Source organism: Bicyclus anynana, chromosome 1, assembly GCF_947172395.1.
Source record: "Bicyclus anynana chromosome 1, ilBicAnyn1.1, whole genome shotgun sequence".
Taxonomy (NCBI): domain Eukaryota; kingdom Metazoa; phylum Arthropoda; class Insecta; order Lepidoptera; family Nymphalidae; genus Bicyclus; species Bicyclus anynana.
This window is the reverse complement of record NC_069083.1, coordinates 17,692,734-17,713,008: the sequence shown is the minus strand read 5'-3', so window position 1 is coordinate 17,713,008 and position 20,275 is coordinate 17,692,734. Positions and strand designations below refer to the sequence as shown.

General features: G+C 36.0%; 1 protein-coding gene across 2 annotated transcripts in view; it reads left to right on the top strand.

The window, feature by feature from the left end:
• Window positions 1–1,159: 1,159 nt before the first annotated feature.
• LOC112056765 (cholinesterase) overlaps window positions 1,160–20,275 on the top strand; it is a 24,825-nt gene continuing 5,709 nt past the window's right edge. The window contains exons 1-13 of one of the 2 annotated variants that reach the window (XM_052882220.1): window positions 1,160–1,883; window positions 2,607–2,756; window positions 4,468–4,605; window positions 5,173–5,319; window positions 9,097–9,253; window positions 10,072–10,283; window positions 11,145–11,315; window positions 11,986–12,187; window positions 12,895–13,082; window positions 13,957–14,249; window positions 15,336–15,531; window positions 18,865–18,980; window positions 20,129–20,183. In XM_052882220.1, the coding sequence (XP_052738180.1) occupies window positions 1,581–1,883; window positions 2,607–2,756; window positions 4,468–4,605; window positions 5,173–5,319; window positions 9,097–9,253; window positions 10,072–10,283; window positions 11,145–11,315; window positions 11,986–12,187; window positions 12,895–13,082; window positions 13,957–14,249; window positions 15,336–15,531; window positions 18,865–18,980; window positions 20,129–20,168 (2,313 nt within the window). In that variant the 5' untranslated portion in view covers window positions 1,160–1,580 and the 3' untranslated portion in view covers window positions 20,169–20,183. Of the gene's footprint in view, window positions 1,884–2,606; window positions 2,757–4,467; window positions 4,606–5,172; window positions 5,320–9,096; window positions 9,254–10,071; window positions 10,284–11,144; window positions 11,316–11,985; window positions 12,188–12,894; window positions 13,083–13,956; window positions 14,250–15,335; window positions 15,532–18,864; window positions 18,981–20,128; window positions 20,184–20,275 lie in introns of those variants that run through there. The other variant, XM_052882218.1, reaches the window with a different exon arrangement.

Below are 20,275 nucleotides of genomic sequence, written 5' to 3'. Positions count from 1 at the left end.
TAGATCACTCTGCAGTAGAACTGAATCGGCCATTGAACAAATTGTTTTTGATATCTTTAGGTCATCGGCATATAAATATGGTTTGGACTGTTCAAAGCATAGTACAACGTCGTTTACAAATATATTAAACAAAATCGGGCCTAGATGCGATCCTTGAGGTATACCTGACGTTATTTTGTTTATCGAGGAGCTAAAACCATTAATAACTACGTAAAATGTTCGTTCGTTCAAATATGACGATAACCATTGCAATACCGAACCTGAGAACCCATAATACTTTAATTTTTCAACTAGAAGAGCATGAGGTACTTTATCGAATGCCTTTTTAAAATCTGTATAAATGGTGTCTACTGTTCACGAAGTAATACGAATTGATTTGCTCCTAGCCTAGGGATGAAACGATACGAGTAAATACAAGTATGTACTCGATACTTTTGCTCCGATACCAAGTACTTTTAGTATCGATAATTTGAAATTAAGAATCGAGTAGGTATCGCTCAAAAGTACTCATATCAGTAAACCAATGTCACTATTTTGTTTTAACATTGATAATTGAAAATTGCATATCTTAAATTGAAATTTTTGAAGGCAGCCTTAGTTTTGTTTGTGTAGTTGGCAAACTTGTTTGTCTATGTCAACACCCGCCACTTCGCTTAAATTTAACTGGGAAACGTTTGGAAAAATTAATATTTTTGCGAAGCACTACAAAGACAGGCTTTTTTCATAAATGTACTTAACAATAAAGAATACCAGTACATGTTACGGTTTTTACTCATCCAAAAACGATTCGATACGAGTAAGTATCGATACTTTTCAACTGATATCGAGTAAGAGCCGATACTTGACGACCGATACAGTATCGAGTAAAAGTATCGATACCTCAATGGTATCGTTTCATCCCTATAGCCTATAAACCATAGACTACGTCATGTTATTATAGTATCGGATAGCGTTCAGAAACACTTAATAGCCAAGTCATAGAACTACACTTGTTTATTTCTACCTGAAGTAAGAAATAAAATATTATGAAATGCAACAAGTAAAAGATTACAATGTTTTTAATTTGTAAAGATATTTTAATTCACGAGAAAGGTAAAAATAAAGTAATAATTTCAAAACAAACTCAAACAAAGATCTGTCAAACAGCAAAGTTAGCATTTGTCGCTAACTTCATTCATAGCGATTTCGAAACAACGAAAAGTCGAAAATGAAAACAAATCTGTGATTGTTGTGGGCGTTGTCACACATTGTTTCTGATAATTCAGTGATTATTACAACGATAACCAGATAAGACTCGCATACTTTGTTAGTGTCCTAGATATCAAGTATTTATCACTTCTATATAAATTTATGAAACGTCATTTCGGTAAAAGCTTTTGTCAGAAAACTGCACTTCGTTTTACTAAAGTTTTCGTTCGAAATTTAAATATTTGAGTGTAAAAACGTAATAAAATTTAAGGTCTCGTAATATAATGCATTGTTTAATTCACCAGTGTTAATTCATTGACTTAAAACAATAAGAATACTAACATGTGATTCACGAATATTTTCCTATTGGACCGTGAATTAATCGCGTGAAAATGATTACTAAAGTGCTACTAACATTGTTTATATGTGCAAATGTGAAATCTCAGTCTAACAAAGATCTGTACAACGGACAGTACAACGGAGATTACTATAATTCACAACAAGACAGACCTCGAGATTCCAGGCTCCCTAAACCTGGTGACAGTGACTACAGAACCTATGTGTACAATAATAGGAGATATGGCACAGACCCATCAAGATATAACCCATATAATCCTAATATAAATCAACCTGGCGGGTTCCCATACAATCCTATTGTCACAAATCCATTGGACGACCAATTTAAATATAATACTGTAAGTAAAATATTTTGAGTTATTATTTTAACTAAAACATGGACACTGTAGTCTTATGCACAAACAAGTCATTCTGTTAAGGAGAGGTCTATTTTAGTTAGTCTGAAGGACAAAATCTGTAACAAGTAAACATGTAAGAGATCAATAGTCAATATAGACCAAAAGATTAGCAAACCAAAGTATATTATGTGGGCGGGCCAAATCAGTCAAGGACTTTAAGAGTCTAATCAATACTCTAGCAGACACTTGCAATTTCCTCTACCCTTTTACCTCTTTGATCCGGCCTTGTTGCAAACTCTGTTCTTAGGAAAGATCTACTAAATTTAAATGAACTCCCTGCCAAATTTCATCTTTGCGTGTCTAGTGGTTTTTGAGATTTTGTGTATAGAAAAATTTCACTTTATATATTTAGGCTAGCGGATGCCCGCAACTTTGTCAGCCCTTAGATCTTCTTAATACAACCTTATTGCAAAATGAGAACATCTACTAACTGTAAACTACCCCCCTGCCAAATTTAATTTTTGTACATCAAGTGGTTTGAAATGACCTTTCGCATTTATATATTAAGATGAACAGACGCACAAATCAATGGAATGTAAGGATATTCCTCTTACTTTTAATAATAGCAGAAAATCTGCTATTACCTGCACAAATCAATGGAATGTTAAGACTTACTTTTAATAATATTAGAAAATTGGCTATTATTATTATTTTCACCTACAGAACAGAGATTCAAACAATCCTGATGCTCTATTTCCTGGAGTGTTGGGTGGTTGGAGAGAGGATCTACAAGGACGGGAGAGAAGGGACTCTCGCCAGTTGAAGAGGGATGTATTTGTTAATACTAACTTTGGCCAAGTGCAGGGATTTAAGGTAAGGATAATCTATACATTTTTATATCTATACTTAAATTATAAATGTGAAAGTAGGGATGTTTGTTACTCTTTCACACAAAAACTACTCAACCGATCATCATGAAACTTTGTTTAGAAGTAACAGAAGAATTAGAAGTAACATGGGATAGGGCAGAGGTAGGGTAGCAATTTTGTAATAATGATAAGACATGTTAGCTGAGCCAGCTAGTCTATACTAATATTATAAAGAGGTAAAGTTTGTGAGTTTGTAACAATTCTTTGAAATGGGGTAATCTTCGGAACTACTGGTCCGATTTTAAAAATTCTTTCACCAGTAGAAAGCTACGTTATCGGGGAGTGCTATAGGCTACATTTTATATTTCTGTCATATATAACTACTGAGTTATCGCGGGTTTTCTCTTACAGGTCGGACCGAAAAACTTACTTATTCGCATGTGCTGCCTCAACCATTGCGTATAACTGAAATAAATGTATGGAGGCATTTTGAAAAATTCTACATAAAAGTCCGCGACACCATATATCTATCTTTTATATTTTAGCAGATATAGTACCTTTAGTACTTTAATAAATTATTTAAATTTTAAACTAAGGTTTACGTCATTATTTACACAACTAAACTTAAATCCTTATCAAAATAAATTATTTAATAATCACAAGGATATTATAGAGATAAGATTTGCCCTTTACAGTATGTTAATTAGTTATACAGTTTCGGAGATAATACAAAATTTCTGAAAGTCGCAGAAATGCCGCTATATGACGCCCCGCGGTTTCAATTACGTGGTTCCCCTTCCCGTGTGAATATAAGGACCAAACATAGCCTATGACACTTGCAAATAATGTAGCTTTCTATTGGTAAAAGAATTTTTAAAATCGGTCCAGTAGATCCAGAGATTACCCCCGATAACCACATAAACTTTACCTCTTTATAGTATGAGCATAGAAGTCGCTTGGGAAATTATAGTCTTTTGGTCATTGCACCACGCACAAAAGGCTGGACCAATTTGGCTGAGGGTAGGGATAGGATAGGGGTAGGGAAGGGGTAGGATAGAGGTAGGGTAGGGGTCACTTAGGGAAAGTGTAGGGTAGGGCAGGGTAGGATACGGATAAGGTAGGTGTAGTGTAGGGTAGGGGCAAGGTAGAGGTAGGGGAAGGATATGGAATGTGTAAGGTAGGGGAGGAGTAGGATAGGGGTAGGGTAGGGTAAGGTAGGGTAGGGGTAGGGTAGGATAGGGTATGGATAGGTTACGGGTAGGGTTAGGGTAGGGGTAAGGTGGGGGGAGGGTAGGGTTAGCGTTAGCGGTAGGGTAGGAGTAAAGTAGGGGTAGGGTAGGGTAGGGTTTGGTAGGTTTACGAGCAGGGTAAGGTTAGAGTTTACATAAATTTTTACGCGGACGAAGTCGCGGGCGTCCGCTAGTATACTATAAAATAAAATCCAGTGTGTCTGTCTGCCTGTTTGCTCTATGCCTCAGATTTATATGAAACTAATTTTCTATTAGATAGGCAGATAGACATTAGCTGTTATCAATCAAATTGAGGTTTTTTGACATTTAACCAAGTTATACAAAAATGATAAATCAAGTTTACTTTTAAGATTTTATTGAAATTCAATTAAAAAATTGTTTTAAATCAGTAAATAATTGTTTTTTCAGGTAGGAGTAAGTTGACCTAAAGTTTGTTAGATAATAAACAATACAATTTATTTGCAGGTGTATCTATATGACAACCCAGACCCAGCATCAGGGTATAGACCCTGGCTGTCACCTGTGGAGAGGATACAGGGAGAAGTGTCTGTGTTCCTGGGTATACCATATGCAAGGCCACCTGTTATTGAAGGGAGATTTAAGGTAGGTTTACATTCAACTTTTGTTTTTCTAAACATACGTCATTTATCATGAAATTCATAAATTTTATGTCAGGCATGAAATAAACCCTCTAGACTTCTGGTAAGTCGGTAGGGCATATCCGACTTACAGGGACTAAAAATACCCCTTTTACTCCCTGATCAGCACGGAAACACTAGGCAGTTCTTCACATTGACCTCCCTGATATTATCTTTAGCTCTTTTGCTTCTCTTTTTTCTTTCTTCTTATCATTATGGCTTGGAACATATGGCCATAATTATGCCACGCTTCACCTTTAGATAGCATGCAATTTTATGGAATGGAATAAAAAGTAGCCTATTATGTTGCTCAATAAACTCAATATACCAGTAAAAGTCGCATTTAAATCAATTCAGCCGTTACACCATTACAGAGATTAGCCCAGAAAAATAGACAGACAGACAGATGATAATTTTAAAATAGTTTGATTTTGTTTTAGGATCATATCAAATAACTATTTATGTACTTGAGAAAACATAGTAATTTTGAAATTACAGACAGACAATTAATTTTCTTTACGTTTTGTTGCAGCCCCCTCGGCAGCACCCCGGTTGGCAGCTCATGCAGGCGGTGGACTGGGGCCCCGCGTGCCCCCAGCCCGTGCGCTTCACCGGCGCCACCAAGGGCATCCGCGACATGGACGAGGACTGCCTCTACTTGAACATCTTCTCGCCCAATGTGAGTTTGAAACACCCTCGGCAGCACCCTGGCTGGCAGATAATGATGGTGGACTGGGACATAACTATATTTATTTATATGGGACATAAATATATTTTTGAATCAAATATCAACCAGAGAAGTACTACTGCCATACTTCTGAATATTTAATAATAAATAAATAAAATAAAATCTTTATTGACCAAAAATATATACAAAAAACCATAACATTGCCTGTGGTCTCCACACTAGATTGATCTGTATCGTGGAGACCAATTTCTACCGTCAAACAGCCATGCTGTGTTTCGGTAGATGATTCAAAGGGCGATGGAGTGAGTTATGCTTGGAGTTTCTCCAATGAGGAGATCCTCGGACATATCTCGTAAAGAAAAATAGACTATATCAAGCAATAAGGGCGCATCCGGAAATATCAATATCTCTTTCGTTGCGTTGGGGCGAAAGAGGGCTAGGACAATTCCGCCGCCGACATAGGACGACATTTATTTATTTCTTTTGCGACCACGTCTCTACCTTGGCCACTTATGTACATTAATTTGCATTTCTCGATTGTTTAGCAGACTCAGAAGTGATTACAAAAATAAGAAAACTAATGTCGAACAAAGGTTATGATTCACAACATTTGTCAGGACAACTAAATTAACAAATCAAACTGTAACCAAAATAAGACCGTAGAATGGCAGAGAATGACCTTGTGTGAAGTCACGCACTTGTAAATGTTGTGTGTAGGGTCAAAGGATTGTTTGACTGTTAATAAACACTCCCCTTTTCCACTCAAGTCACTCTCCCCGCCTATCCCAAGTAACCCATAAAGAATTACACAACAAGAGATGTGGACGGCTCTAACGCCACAAGCACACAGAAGCCGTCCATGCTGCAAGTTGTTGCAACGCTGCGATAACAATTTCTATCTAAATTATTGTCTTGTTTCACTCTTTTTAAATTTAGACCCTTTTTAACGTAGTCGGGTTACAGTTTTAAAACTTTATTTTTTATTCAAGTTTCAGAGCCTATTCAATGCAAACAAACAAACATATTATATACAATCAAATCTATCTTAATAATATCCTCTATAAAAAAAATTATATTTATAATCTTTTGACATTAACTTTGTATACAATGTGTGATTCATTAACTCCCAAATACATGGTTAAATTAATTGAACCATAAGTTTCCAGTAATTGGGTTCGGTGCAAGTAGTTCGTTAGGCGCGCTAGATTGAATCATTACGTGACAGCGATGCGGTCGCACGCGGCGCGCTGCCCAAATTGGACCAATTAACTCTCGCCGTACCTTATTAATGACGTCACGCATACTGCATCTATGTACCATAGATCAATGTTAATTTTATACTATAGATAGGTTACTACGTCCTTACAAAACCACCGCAAAAAGTGATCCGAATTTAGTTTTACATTATATATTTATGCATATATATAGTTTTTACACATAACATATATTATTTACGAATTAAATGACTATTTTAAATTAAAATCAATTAAAATTAATTTATTATATTTTACAATTTGACATACACATAAATTAAATATTTTATTATTTTCATTACTTAAGAATTTCAGGTATAATTATTGTAAATTTTATTTTATTTTCAATCAAATAAACATGCAGCATGTTATAATAATTGGAACATTTAAATTAAATTACTTATTTTTAAAATATTTGCACGCCTAATTCGTGGCAAAACATGTTTGGACCATTGTATTTATTGTATCTGTTGTTACCCATGTTTTAGCAAATAAATTATTATTATTATTATTATTGACATTGTAGACGATATTTACGTATTATTTGTTTAAATAACGTTCGTTGTTTAATAAGCGGTTAAATGAAATTAAGTCAATTTTCCACATTTGTCCGCCAATTTTGATGCGCTAGTGTTAGTTAGCTATCTCTAGTGTAAAATATCATTGCCCTTGATGCACAAGCATAAGGTAGCAATTAGAGGATGATTTGTCGTTTGACGTGAGTCATTTTTAGTGAAGCAACTGTAATAACCATATTTATGAGTACGTTTATTTTTTTTTTTATTTACTAGTTAGCCCTTGACCATATCAAGTAATGATACAATCTAAGATGCGGGCTTACTTGTTATGGGGAGAATGAAGATCCACACCCCTTTCGGTTTCAAAAAAAAACATATTTTTTCTCTTATTTACTTACACCAAAAATTTTTGAAAAATACAGAAAGTGTAAATAAATATAATTTTTAGAAAAACAAACATGTTTTATCGCTTATTTCGTAAAATGCTATATTTTCTTTGAGCGTACTATATTTTTTATGGCTTAATTTGAAAAATACTATATTTTTCTCAAGAAATGTGGGCAACCCTAATCTACCTACAATCCATAAACTAAAAGTTAGTTAGTTAGTTAGTTGGGAATAAAATCTAAAAGCATTTGGGATTGAAACATAAATAACTATAATTTTTGTAAAATATAAGAAGAATTTTTTATATTTTATAATGATTAATGTCAATAAGATTAGTTTTTATTTAATTTTTCTCGTTGAACCACCTGCTCTAAATCTAGAATTTGTTGGAAAACCTTGATAATGCCCTTGCAATGCAAATGCACAATGTGCATGACGATTTATTGTATTACTCTATATTTTAATTATTCAATGTGCACTATGCATGTTTTACTCTGGGTTCGTAGCTATAAAGTTATAGGATTGTATAAATAAATAGCCGTGATAGCCGGGGCATGCACCTCCAACTTTGTGTACATTTTAAGAAATTAAATATCACGTGTCTCAATCGGTGAAGGAAAACATCGTGAGGAAACCTGCATACCAGAGAATTTTCTTAATTATCTGCGTGTGTGAAGTCTACCAATCCTATTGGCCTAACCCCTCTAATTCTGAGAGGAGACTCGAGCTCTGCAGTGAGCCGAATATGGGTTGATAATGATGATGATAATATTACTGTATATTAAAAAACATTTCTATTTCTCTTATTTATTTGTTTACATTTTTTTTTTTTTTAATTTTTAAAAAGACTATTAAAACCAATCGAGATTTGATCTTGGTGTAGTCAAATGCAATCTTTAAAAAGTCTCCGAAATAAGGTATGGTGAGGACTCTTATATACTATTATAGCGCGCACTCATCCACGCACCTGCGTAGGATACCTAAATCTTTTATTCTGCAGCTTTACACACGATGTTCGAAACGTCAAAGAGATTGCATCCAACTGCAGCTAGTTTCATTGCTGCATCTTTGATTTTTGGATGTTTAACCTTCCTCTGCAAAACATCCAAAAGATGCAGCAGCTGAACAAGTTGTAGACACATTCGTTTTTCAAAGATACTTTATTCTTCTCCGATTTTCGATTACGAAATCACAATACACTCGAACATAAATCAAGTATTAACTTGTCATTAATAAAAGCAATAACTATACTTACTGGTAGTGTTTCTTTCATATCCTGCAAATTTAAAGAGCTCTGCTTATTGTGTTTCACTTACCATCAGGTAGATCTGCTTGGTCAGTCAATTGGGTAGTTGACTCAAATCATATTAGTTTCGTGTAGTACTATTTTTTTCAATCTTTGTAAGGGATTTGCTATAGTGACATCATGAAACAGTTGAAATATAGACCGACATAGCCGACAGGCGTTTTGGTCCGTTGTCAGACATATATTTAAAAACTAAAGGAAGTGATTACTTTGCATGTAATTACATCTCGAAAGAATACGTTTTTTTTCAATCTAGTAGAACGATAAAGAATTATTTTACTATAAAATCACTGTTAATTTTCAGACGGAGGCGGGCGCCACGGCTCAGAAGTACCCAGTGATGGTGTACATACACGGCGGCCAGTTCGCTTCTGGAGCGTCCAACCTCTTCCCCGCACACATTATGGCTGCCTTCTACGATGTCGTTGTGGTCTCCTTGAACTACAGACTTGGTGCTTTGGGTAAGATTTTTTTATTATTTGCAGGTTAGCGTTAGCCCTTGACTGCAATCTCACCTGATGGTAAGATGGAAGCAGACTAACTTGTTAGGCATAGGATGATAATCTTCACCCATTTCTGTTTCTACGCGACATCGTACTGGAACGCTAAATCGCCTAACGTCTTTGCCAGTAGGGTGGTAACCTCCCACCTGACATATCCACTGCCACTGCGCCACAGATAGCCTGCCGTGATAGCCTAGAGTGAATTGACCTCTGCCTCCGATTCTGGAGGATGTGGGTTCGAATCTGGGGCATGCATCTCCAACATTTCAGATAAGTGCATTTAAAAAAATTAAATATCACGTGTCTCAAACAGTGAGGGAAAGTCGTGAGGAAACCTGCTTATCAGAGAATTTTCTTAATTCTCTGCGTGTGTGAAGTCTGCCAATTCGCATTAGGCCAGTGTGGTGGACTATTGGCCTAACCCCTCTCATTTTGAGCGGAGACTCGAGCTCAGCAGTGGGCTGATAATGATGATGGTGTAGTTTTACACCCTTTTTTCAACTCATTGGTCTAGTGTTAAACATATGTGTGGGTCTTAGGGACCTGTGATTGTGACTATGAAATATTGAATTATCTTTCTTCCTATACCTATTTGCAGTGCTAATTCTCAGCCAAGGAAGTAGTGTACCACCACCACTAACTTCCTTCTTAAACCGTCGGTATCTATGATTATAGACATCTTTAAAGTTATAAAGTTTATTTCATAGATTTATTTAATTTATTTAGTGTCATGGATACTTTCAGACTTCCTGTCAATAACTAATACTCCCTTCCAGGTTTCCTATCAACTGGGGATGAGAACTCCCCGGGCAACTATGGTATCCTGGACCAGGCGATGGCTCTCCGCTGGGTGCGGGACAATATCGTGCGGTTCAACGGAGACCCGGGCTCCATCACGCTGTTCGGACCCGGCGCAGGTGCCGCTTCGGCTGGCTTGCTGGCTGTGGCCCCTCAGACCAGGGATATCGTCACCAGTGTCATCGCACAGGTTAGACCATAGACAATGAGACAGACACAGAGAATAAATCCATCAGTGCTGGATTTACCAGTAAGCTAAGTAGGCTGGAGCCTAATGTGGCAGATTTGACCCAAATTCTTCGACTTACAGAAATAAAGAAAATGAGTCCTGAAAATGTAACAATGATTTTTTTTCATTTGATGTAAATTTTATTAGGAGGCTAATTTTTGACGGGCTCGTGGTGCAGTGGTATGCGCGGTGGATTTACAAGACGGAGGTCCTGGGTTCGATCCCCGGCTGGGCCGATTGAGATTTTCTTTTGTCCAGGTCTGGCTGGTGGGAGGCTTCGGCCGTGGCTAGTTACCACCCTACCGGCAAAGACGTACCGCCAAGCGATTTAGCGTTCCGGTACGATGCCGTGTAGAAACCAAAAGGGGTGTGGATTTTCATCCTCCTCCTAACAAGTTAGCCCGCTTCCATCTTAGACTGTACATCACATCACTTACCATCAGGTGAGATTGTAGTCTAGGGCTAACTTGTAAAGAATAAAAAAAAATAATAAACGTTTATACTATCTAAATTAATACATTTTAATATTTCATTCCTACTGTACAGTGTAAGGTCCCATTTATCATAATACCAAAATTCATCTTGATCGGTTCAGCCGTTTAGCCGTGAAAACGTAACAGACAGACAGACAGACAGACAGACTTACTTTCGCATTTATAATATTACTATATATAGAGAGAGTGAGATTAATTGAGGTCTGCGAATGTAGGAGGTTTTAGTCCGTAGGGCACATCGTCATCCAGTATACCTAGATGTCATCCATGAGGATTTCCTCCTACAATAAAAAAAAATAATAATAATTAATGTTTATCTTTCTTTCAGAGTGGTTCAGCATTAGCCGACTGGGCACTTATAGAAGACAAATACAGGGTACAGAACACGTCTCTAGTGTTTGGGAGGCTGCTGGGTTGTCCCATAGATTCCTCGTGGAGACTGGTCAATTGTTTGAGCCAAGGGAGAAGTTTCTATGAATTAGGGAATGCGGAGTTTGAGGTGTGTATTTCATTTTTTAAAGCTTGTAAATCTTTTAGACTAGAATAGATTTTCAAGAACACGACAATGACCTCACACTAATATATTGTTTCAAATACTTTAATACATGATTAAATGTAAAAATTGACTTTGAAATTAAGTTTGTTTATCATTAAAACCTATATGATATATAAAACCTAAATGACCACCGTCCCATACAACGCCGGCCCAGGGAACCCACTTTTATACCCCTGTATAAAAGTATATGGAGTATAAGTCTTCAAAAAAAGTCGTAAAACTCAGGCTGTATTCAACGATTTCATGTCAACGATCTTAGCTTGTCCCTGTTGTGGACAAATTTAAGATGAATTAAAAATGTCGTGAAACGTAGCAAACTTTTTTGATAAAGTAATGATTTCATTACTAAAGTAGAATTATCAAGATTTTTTTTAAATAATATAAGTAAACTGCTGGGTGGTTAGGGTAGGTCTGGGCCGGGATGGCCATTTCCCCTTTTCTACGCGATCAGATAAAATAACGTTTAGTTTAAAAATGTCTTACACATCATAATGTATTGATACTGGTATAATCTTTAAACCACTTAGACATGTTACGACCAAAGCCCAAGTACTATCATATCATTAAACATCTCTTTGTTATTTGACACAACATTGAAAATTATTAATTTCAGCCCAATGTTGGATTCATTCCTTGGGGGCCGGTGCTAGAGAACAACTTTACGTTCCCCGGGGATGAGTGGTACGAGGGTTGGAGGGAGAGGGACTGGCACTTCCTGTCCAGCATGCCTGAGGAGTTGATAGCACGGAGACAGTTCAACCCTGCATTCAGATACATGACTGGAGTCACCACTCAGGAAGCTGCTTATGTGTTGTGTGAGTATTTAGATTGCGGGCAATCACACTTCGTTTATCTCCACGTTTTTCTAAATTATAGATAAACTACCGGAGGCCCGCGACTTCAATGTAAACTTTCAACCCCCATTTCACCATTTTAGGAATTGAATTTTAAAATTCCTTGAATCACATTATATTTTTATGAACTGTAACTCTAATATGAAGGACTTTCCATACAAACTTTCAACACTATTTTCATTTTAGGGTCAAAAAGTACCCTATGTTTTGCTCCGAGGTCCCATTTACTATTATACCAAAATTCATCTTGGTCAGTTCAGCCATTTAGCCGTGAAAAGGTAACAGACAGACAGACTTTCGCATTTATAATATTAGTATGGATTAGAAAAACGTAGGGATCGACGAAGTATCATTGTTCGAGTGTCAAGAGTCAGAGATAGTACCTTAAGTTTGGTGATGTCACAGAAATAATTCGAAGATACGAGTAGCAACTCAAAATCTTTAAATTTACTCATCCTCAAAACTCTCGAAATATGTTTCTGGTAAAATTACCAAATGACTGTACTAAGAGTTGTAAAGCAAAAAATTTTAAAATAAACAATATAGGCAATGAGATTAATAAGTGAACTACACATAAAGAGCAGTTTGATGAAGCCACAATCAAGATCAAACCAATTTTAAAAATGCTGATAACTAGGACAAAAATTTACTTCTAATATCAATTGCAGATAGAAACGAATCCCTAGCGCCAAACTTCATGATCGACGAGCGCTGGTTCGACCAGAAGGTGCAGGAGTTCGTGCTGAGGTACAACTACACGCTGAACCCGCGCGGCGTGTACCAGGCCATCCGCTACATGTACACCTACCACCCGGAGCCGCACAACGTGAGCGCCATACGGGACCAGTACGTGCATGTGAGTGTATGATACAGTATCGAAAGCTTAGGTGAAATCTGTAGAAACGAACCCCAGTGCTGAGTATGTGATAGGGTATCGAAAGCTTATGTGACATCTGTAAAAACGAACCCCAAGCGCTAAACGAGCACTGGTTCGACCTAAAAGTCCATGGGGTGCTGATTTGTACCGAAAGCATGGGTAAAATTCGCAGAAAGACCGTAGGAGACTTATAGTAGAGTATGTATAATAATAGTAAATCTAACATTAATTTAAAATTTGAAGTGCTACGTGAAACTCATCTAAAGCTTATGTGAAATTTGGAGTACCACAGGGTAGTCCCCTGTGGTTTTTACTATGAAATAAGTATATCTGAAACTTTTCGTAATTATAAGTATTCCTTATGAGCTTTATTTGACTATGAAATAGTATATCCAAAGATTTTCGTAAAGTTTGGAGTACGACAGGGGATCTAATCGACTATGATATAACTAGCCAACCCAGTCATGCTTCGCCTTGACACTTGCGAAAACAACCAATCGTAAGAAAGTTATCGGCGACAGAGTTTTTATACGCTTATAAGAAAATAAAATCTAAAGCTTATGTGAAATTTGGAGTGCCACAAGGAGCACATTTGAGTATGTATATATTTATGTAACATTTGGAGTACCATAAAAGTATCTTGTGGTATTCAGGCCAAAAATGTTATTCATTTATAATCCGCCATCTTAAAGACTCAGTCATACTCTATATAGTAAATGATTTTACATTGCCAATACAAATTTTCAGCTAATTTGTTTGAGGATAAAATTTGAAAATCTAGATTTGAAGCGTTGTTTAAATAAAGGCTTTTTATTTATTCATGTATTAATTACATTTAATTTGCAACTTACAGTTCCTATCAGACTTCCTGTACCGGGCACCTACAGATAAAATAGTGAAGCAACTACTAGAACAGAACGTCCCAGTTTATATGTACGTGCTCAACACGACCGTAGAAGCCTTCCTCTGGCCTGAGTGGCGCCAGTATGCGCATGACACGGAACATTTCTTCCTCTCCGGAGCACCGTTCATGGACCAGGAGTTCTTTCCCCGGAGGCACAGGATCGATAGACAAGCCTGGACCCCTAACGATAGGAACATGAGCCACTTCTTTATGAAGGCCTATACTGATTTTGCGAGGTTTGGGTGAGTCAAATTTGAATGTATCTATATTTTAAAGATTACTTACTAGTAATATACCCATTTTATCTACTATATTTGTACTTTGTCTCAAATGCTCAAGTGCTGGACAGAGCAAACTGCAAACGCGAGCTTATGAAAACTATAATGAGGCGGAAGGTTGCATTTTTCGGACATCTGCAAAGAGGACCCCTCTACGAGTTTCTTAGGTTGATCCTAGAAGGCAAGATAGTCGGAAAAAGGGCACAAGGACGACAGCGACGTAAATGGGTGGGCGATATTAAGGAGTGGACCAAGAGTAACTACAGCCAGCTGAAAATTATGTCAAGTGATCGGAAAAGTTTTCTCCATCTGACCCCCAAACTTCAGTTTGAAGAGGGCACCTGATGATGATGATGATGATGATCTACTATATAAAAACTGGTCAAGAGTGTCTCAAGTCACGCGCAATGTTAGGGTGCTATAGTTTTATGTCACCAATGTAGACTTAAACACTATTGTTTTTTGATTGATTACAACTCTTAATTTTAATCTACTGTACAGTCACTATTATCATTCTCTTTCATCATCCTCATTATCAACCCATATTCGGCTAATGTGGATTGGCGGACTTCACACACGCAGAGAATTAAGAAAATTCTCTGGTATGCCGGTTTCCTCACGATGTTTTTCCTTCACCGTTTGAGACACGTGATACTTAATTTCTTAAAATGCACACAATTGAAAAGTTGGAGGTGCATGCTCCGTATTCGAACCCACACCCTCGGGAATCAGAGGCAGAGGTCATATCCACTGGGCTATCACAGCTCTTTGGGCTATCCGCGGACGGATAGACGAACATGGCGAAGGGGCGGGGCTTTAAGTCACAGGGTATTACGTAGGCTACGTAGTTTAGCGTAATATCGTGACTTTTTTTTTAATATGACCTATGTTCCCATTCCTCGTTATCAGAAAAGATTTTGTTAAGAGTGGGTACGACTAGAATCCAGCAGGCCGGGATAACACCACGCCTTCTAGGTGATGAGTCCGAGTCTGTTACCATTGTGCTATTGGGGCTACAATTGTGTAAAGCATTGCAATAACATTTTTCAGCAACCCAACCCGTTCCCGCATCCTCGGCATCCACTTCGAGATGGCTGAAGCCGGCCAGCTGCGGTACCTCAACCTGAACACCACCTTCAACTCCAGCGTGCTGCTCAACTACCGGCAGACGGAGCTCGCCTTCTGGACCGTGTACCTGCCCACCGTCATAGGGAGGATGCTGCCTACGTATCGGCCTATCACTGAGGTAATACAGACATCGTTATTAGACCATTTGAATAAATATCGAAGATTATATATTTAAATAATTCGAATACATATACCTATACTAAAGCCATACTCGAGGAGTACTGTTTACCAACAAACAAATTAAAAAATGAGGGTATAAATCGATAGTCATTTCACACCTAATAATAATTATAGTTAACTTGTTCTTAAATTAATGAAAATAAATTCGATTAATAAGTTTAGAACAATTAGATATAGTTAATATATTTTGAATAATAAAAAAACAATACATAATTTATACGTCTCCCCGTACTCGAGCAAGTTTCTTCGTGTACAGCACACAGCACAACAAACTATCTAGAAATGTAAAATTTTTGCAATAATTTTCAATTGAATGTCAAATGCAAAATTCAATTTCAGCTGAGGAAAGTAATTTTGCAATTACTTGATATACTATCCACGGTATTGAAAATTTAAATATCTAATAATCCAGATTCGCATCTTAAATCATCTGCAGCTCTATTTTGTAGAAACGAACATTCACTTGTTCTTGTATTGCATATAGGCCTAGCATGCGACTAAAGACATATATAGTGACGAAAAATAGGCAAAACAGTCGACCAATGGCGGTAGACCAGTCCAGTTCCATCTCTTTCGTCCATTCGCGCCACTATTGTTTGACTTTTGTCTACCACGTTTGGTTGCTTGTTAGGCGCATTGGAAGAAATCTCTAGGAAGCGATAATTCCACTTTTTGCGGATTGTTTGTTTTCTTGTTTTGTGATGTTCAAATAAATAAGTGAGACGCATATCTTAGCATTCCATGGATTCACGGTGCAGGTGCCGGGTCCATCCCGTGGTAGAGAGAAAAACTGCGAGCAGAGTCCTGAACTTGTGACTACTGGATGTAGGGTTAAGGAATTCCTTGACAATCGATCAACATTCCCCTTCTCTGCTCGTGTTGTTCTCCCTATAGTATTTTTTTCCTTACATGGCAAAAAAGGTAAACAAAGATCCGTCGTCACGACATTCACATATTTCTCACAAACGGTCCGTTTAAACTAAATCATTTATATACACATCACTTCATTTAACGCGCACACCGCGAATTACATAAAAACTGCTTGTAATTAACTATTATATCACATTTATTTCACTAAAAACGAAATCACAACAAGTTTTATTTCTACAGATTAACGAAAATGTTGCGAATTTGACATTTCGTAATGCTAGATTGTCTATGAATTGAAGAGACGGGAAAGATACATGAAATTATAATTTGTCGATAATTATGTACATATTTTTTAATTTTAATATTTGTGTCCTTTGTGGCTTATAAATAAAATAAATGTGTATCTTTATTAACACAGCACCAAAGAATATATTATACTCCATGGAGAAGAAGTAAATCTACATACATGAAAACGTTGGACATAGCAGCGACATTATTTCCGCATACGAATATTTTTTCATAAAGTCAGTGGCAATTTTAAATGGAGATTTTTAATTTTAAAATAGTTGAAGGACCTAATTGAGAAAAAACAAATAATAATTTAAAAAAATATATACAACCGACTTCAAAATATTAACGTACCCACGAAATTAAAAAAAGTTTTCTGTCAAGCCAGTGTTTCAATCTATTAATTCAAGGTGTACCCTATCGTAAAGATTTTTGTTTCTCAGACATTATTTTTGTCTGTCATGTGTTTTTTTCAGTAACGACTTAAGTCAACATCAGACGGGCTTGGCAGCGACTTCAAAATGATCAATAAGTAGAAAATATAATAATGTTATCTTTCCCTTTTTAGTTTCGTGGGTACGTTAACATTTTGAAGTCGGTTGTATCTTTTCATAATATTTTTTTTTTTATATTTTTAATATACCTAATAAATAAATCAATCCATATGAAATTCAACCTAAAATCCACCCATCTGAAAGTCGGAATTTTCGGTTAGTTATATTATTGTTAGTCATACACTACTCAGCAATCAGCAATAATATAACAACCAAACAACAAATAAATAACAAGACTAACAATTGCAAACGAAACAAATAAGTAATGATGATATGGAACAAACATTGACACGACCTCACTGTGAGCATGGAAGCGACAATGTGGCACTTTTTGCTCGCAGTTAACTCATCCTAAACCGAGCTTAACCGATCGCGGCGCGAGTGCTCCCGAATGTTTGTAATTATATAGCACGATCAAAAATTATTAAAAAACCGATAAACCGATTCTTCAACCACTTGCAAAATTTTTAAATTAAGAATAAAGAAAACAATACACAAATACGACTTGAATATTATGATTGCTGGATCAGAAAAATAAATAAAAGATTTGAAATACTAATGGAAAAAAATTTATTACTTTTGTTTCGCAACATGGTGAGATTTTTATTTTTCTGGTATACGTAAATCGTGATAGTCAGAGTTATTAGGATATTATATAAAGAAGTTTGAGAGATAGTGATGTACAAGGGGCCGAAACTTTAGTACAAAGGTTTTTGAATATATGACATTATGCGGTAATAAATTTAGTAGGTTCTAGAGCTAGAAAAATGTTACGAATTATAATTAGAGACAGACGGTAAGTGTACATTAATTCCAATTATGTTCTACATAGTCATTTGGACTAGTGGTGTATAACCAAGGTAAAAAAAGAAAGAAATAATAATCTTTAATTGAATAGAAAAATATTTTTGTCGCTTTTTTGTTTTTCTCAATTGTTTTCTTCAACAATTTAAAAATTAAAAATTTCCATTATAAATTGCCACTGACTTTATTTCAAAAATATTCGTATGCGGAAATAATGTCGCTACTATATCCAACAAAATGAAATGAAATGTTAATGTTTTTTAACTTTTGTAACTTTTGTATCTTTTGTAATTTTTAAAAATGTAAACTGTAAAATTTTTGTAATTTATGTACTTGGAAATAAAGGCTATATTATTATTATTATTATTACTATATCCAACATTTTCATGTATTTCATGATTCACTTCTTCTCCTTGGTGTATATATTCTTAAAATGATATTTAATTTCCTAAAATGCACACAACTGAAAAGTTGGAAAACGAAACGAATATGGAACGTATTCGTTTTTTAAGATGACGTATAGTAACGGATATTTTAGTTTAGTTATTTCAGATATAACGATACCTACTTGATATCGTTACGATGCCCGCGGTTAACTTCTCAAACCTACTGATTGTCTTTGGTTCATAGTCAGCCATTATTGTTGTTTAAAATTGACATCTAAGAAAATTTCAAGTATACCTATCCAAATTTCGCAAGATCCTATTAGAGCAGCTTTGGATACTCGTATATACTCAATATTGTATTTTTTTAAGTTCTGGTGGGAGCCCCAGCAACCTCTGCAGATCGCGTTTTGGTCGGTGTCGAGCGCTTGCCTCCTGCTCATCGTGCTGTTGGTGGTCGCCTGTATGTTGTGGAGGAACGCCAAGAGGTAACTCACCATTATTGCTTCCATATTAACTGGCATTTACTTGGTTAAATTAATCGTTTGATTGTAAGCAACAACAACTAATAAACTAACTAATAACATAAAATTGAAATTTTTGAAAAACCCTTGAATGTCTTGAAATTATTAATTACACTCTCGATCAAGTCTCTTTCAGTACGCGTATATTTGCAGATATTCGATTACTCTTTCCCACTTTCACCCCCCACAACTTTTAAACGGCTCAACCGATTTTCACACATAAGTCACCTTTTAATCATCGACCTCATATTAAAAAGTGGATGCACAATCAGCGACCGAAAAACGTCCCCACTCAATGAGTGCCAAACACAACTTCTTGGCACTCAATTCAAGTAGTCGCGTTTGCAAATTCAACCATAAACTCAATCCTTAAGGTTTAATATGCTCTGAATTTGGGATTTTATTGAATATTGGACTATATTTAAAGGCCTTTAGGTATGATTTTCTTTACTAAAACTGTAAAAGCAAAATTGGCCAGTTTTTAAGTGAAATTTTCTACATGATTGTGCGTCCTTTTCAAGGTCAATGCTTATAACATAAAATTGAAAATTATGAAAACCCTCCAATGTCATGAAATTATTAATTACACCGATTTTCATCAAACATGTCTAAGAACACTCGCGTATAAGTCACCTTTAATCCAAAAAAAAACTAAATTTAAATCGCTTCAATCGAAATCGAAAAGGGTAGAAAAATAAGTTGATAATAATTGAATTTGTGATAGACTAGCTGATGCCGCGCGGTTTCACCCGCGTGGTTCCCGTTCCCTTAGGAATATGGGGATAATATATAGCCTATAGCCTTCTCGATAAATGGGTTATCTAACACTGAAAGAATTTTTCAAATCGGACCAGTAGTTCCTGAGATTAGCGCGTTCAATCAAACAAACAAACAAACTCTGCAGCTTTATAATATTAGTATAGATTAATATTTATTGTTGAAATTTTTGCTTGTTAATACTAACAGTTTTACATTACTAACTCTGCGACAAATAACAAATACATTTTGGTATTTTCTGTAAAAACTAACACGTGTGACGCGTTTCACTAACTGGTTTTCATGAATGTTAAATTTGTTTTAATACTAACCATGCAATAATTGTTCTGAAACAGGGCGATACCTCCAAAGTGGAAAATGGTACCGACCACGTAGGTGAAGTTTATATTATTTTCTATATATTTATATGGTTTTAAATGCATGCCAATTATAGCTTTATTTGCTTTACTAAAATAAAAAAAAGAATTTCCAAGCGACAATTA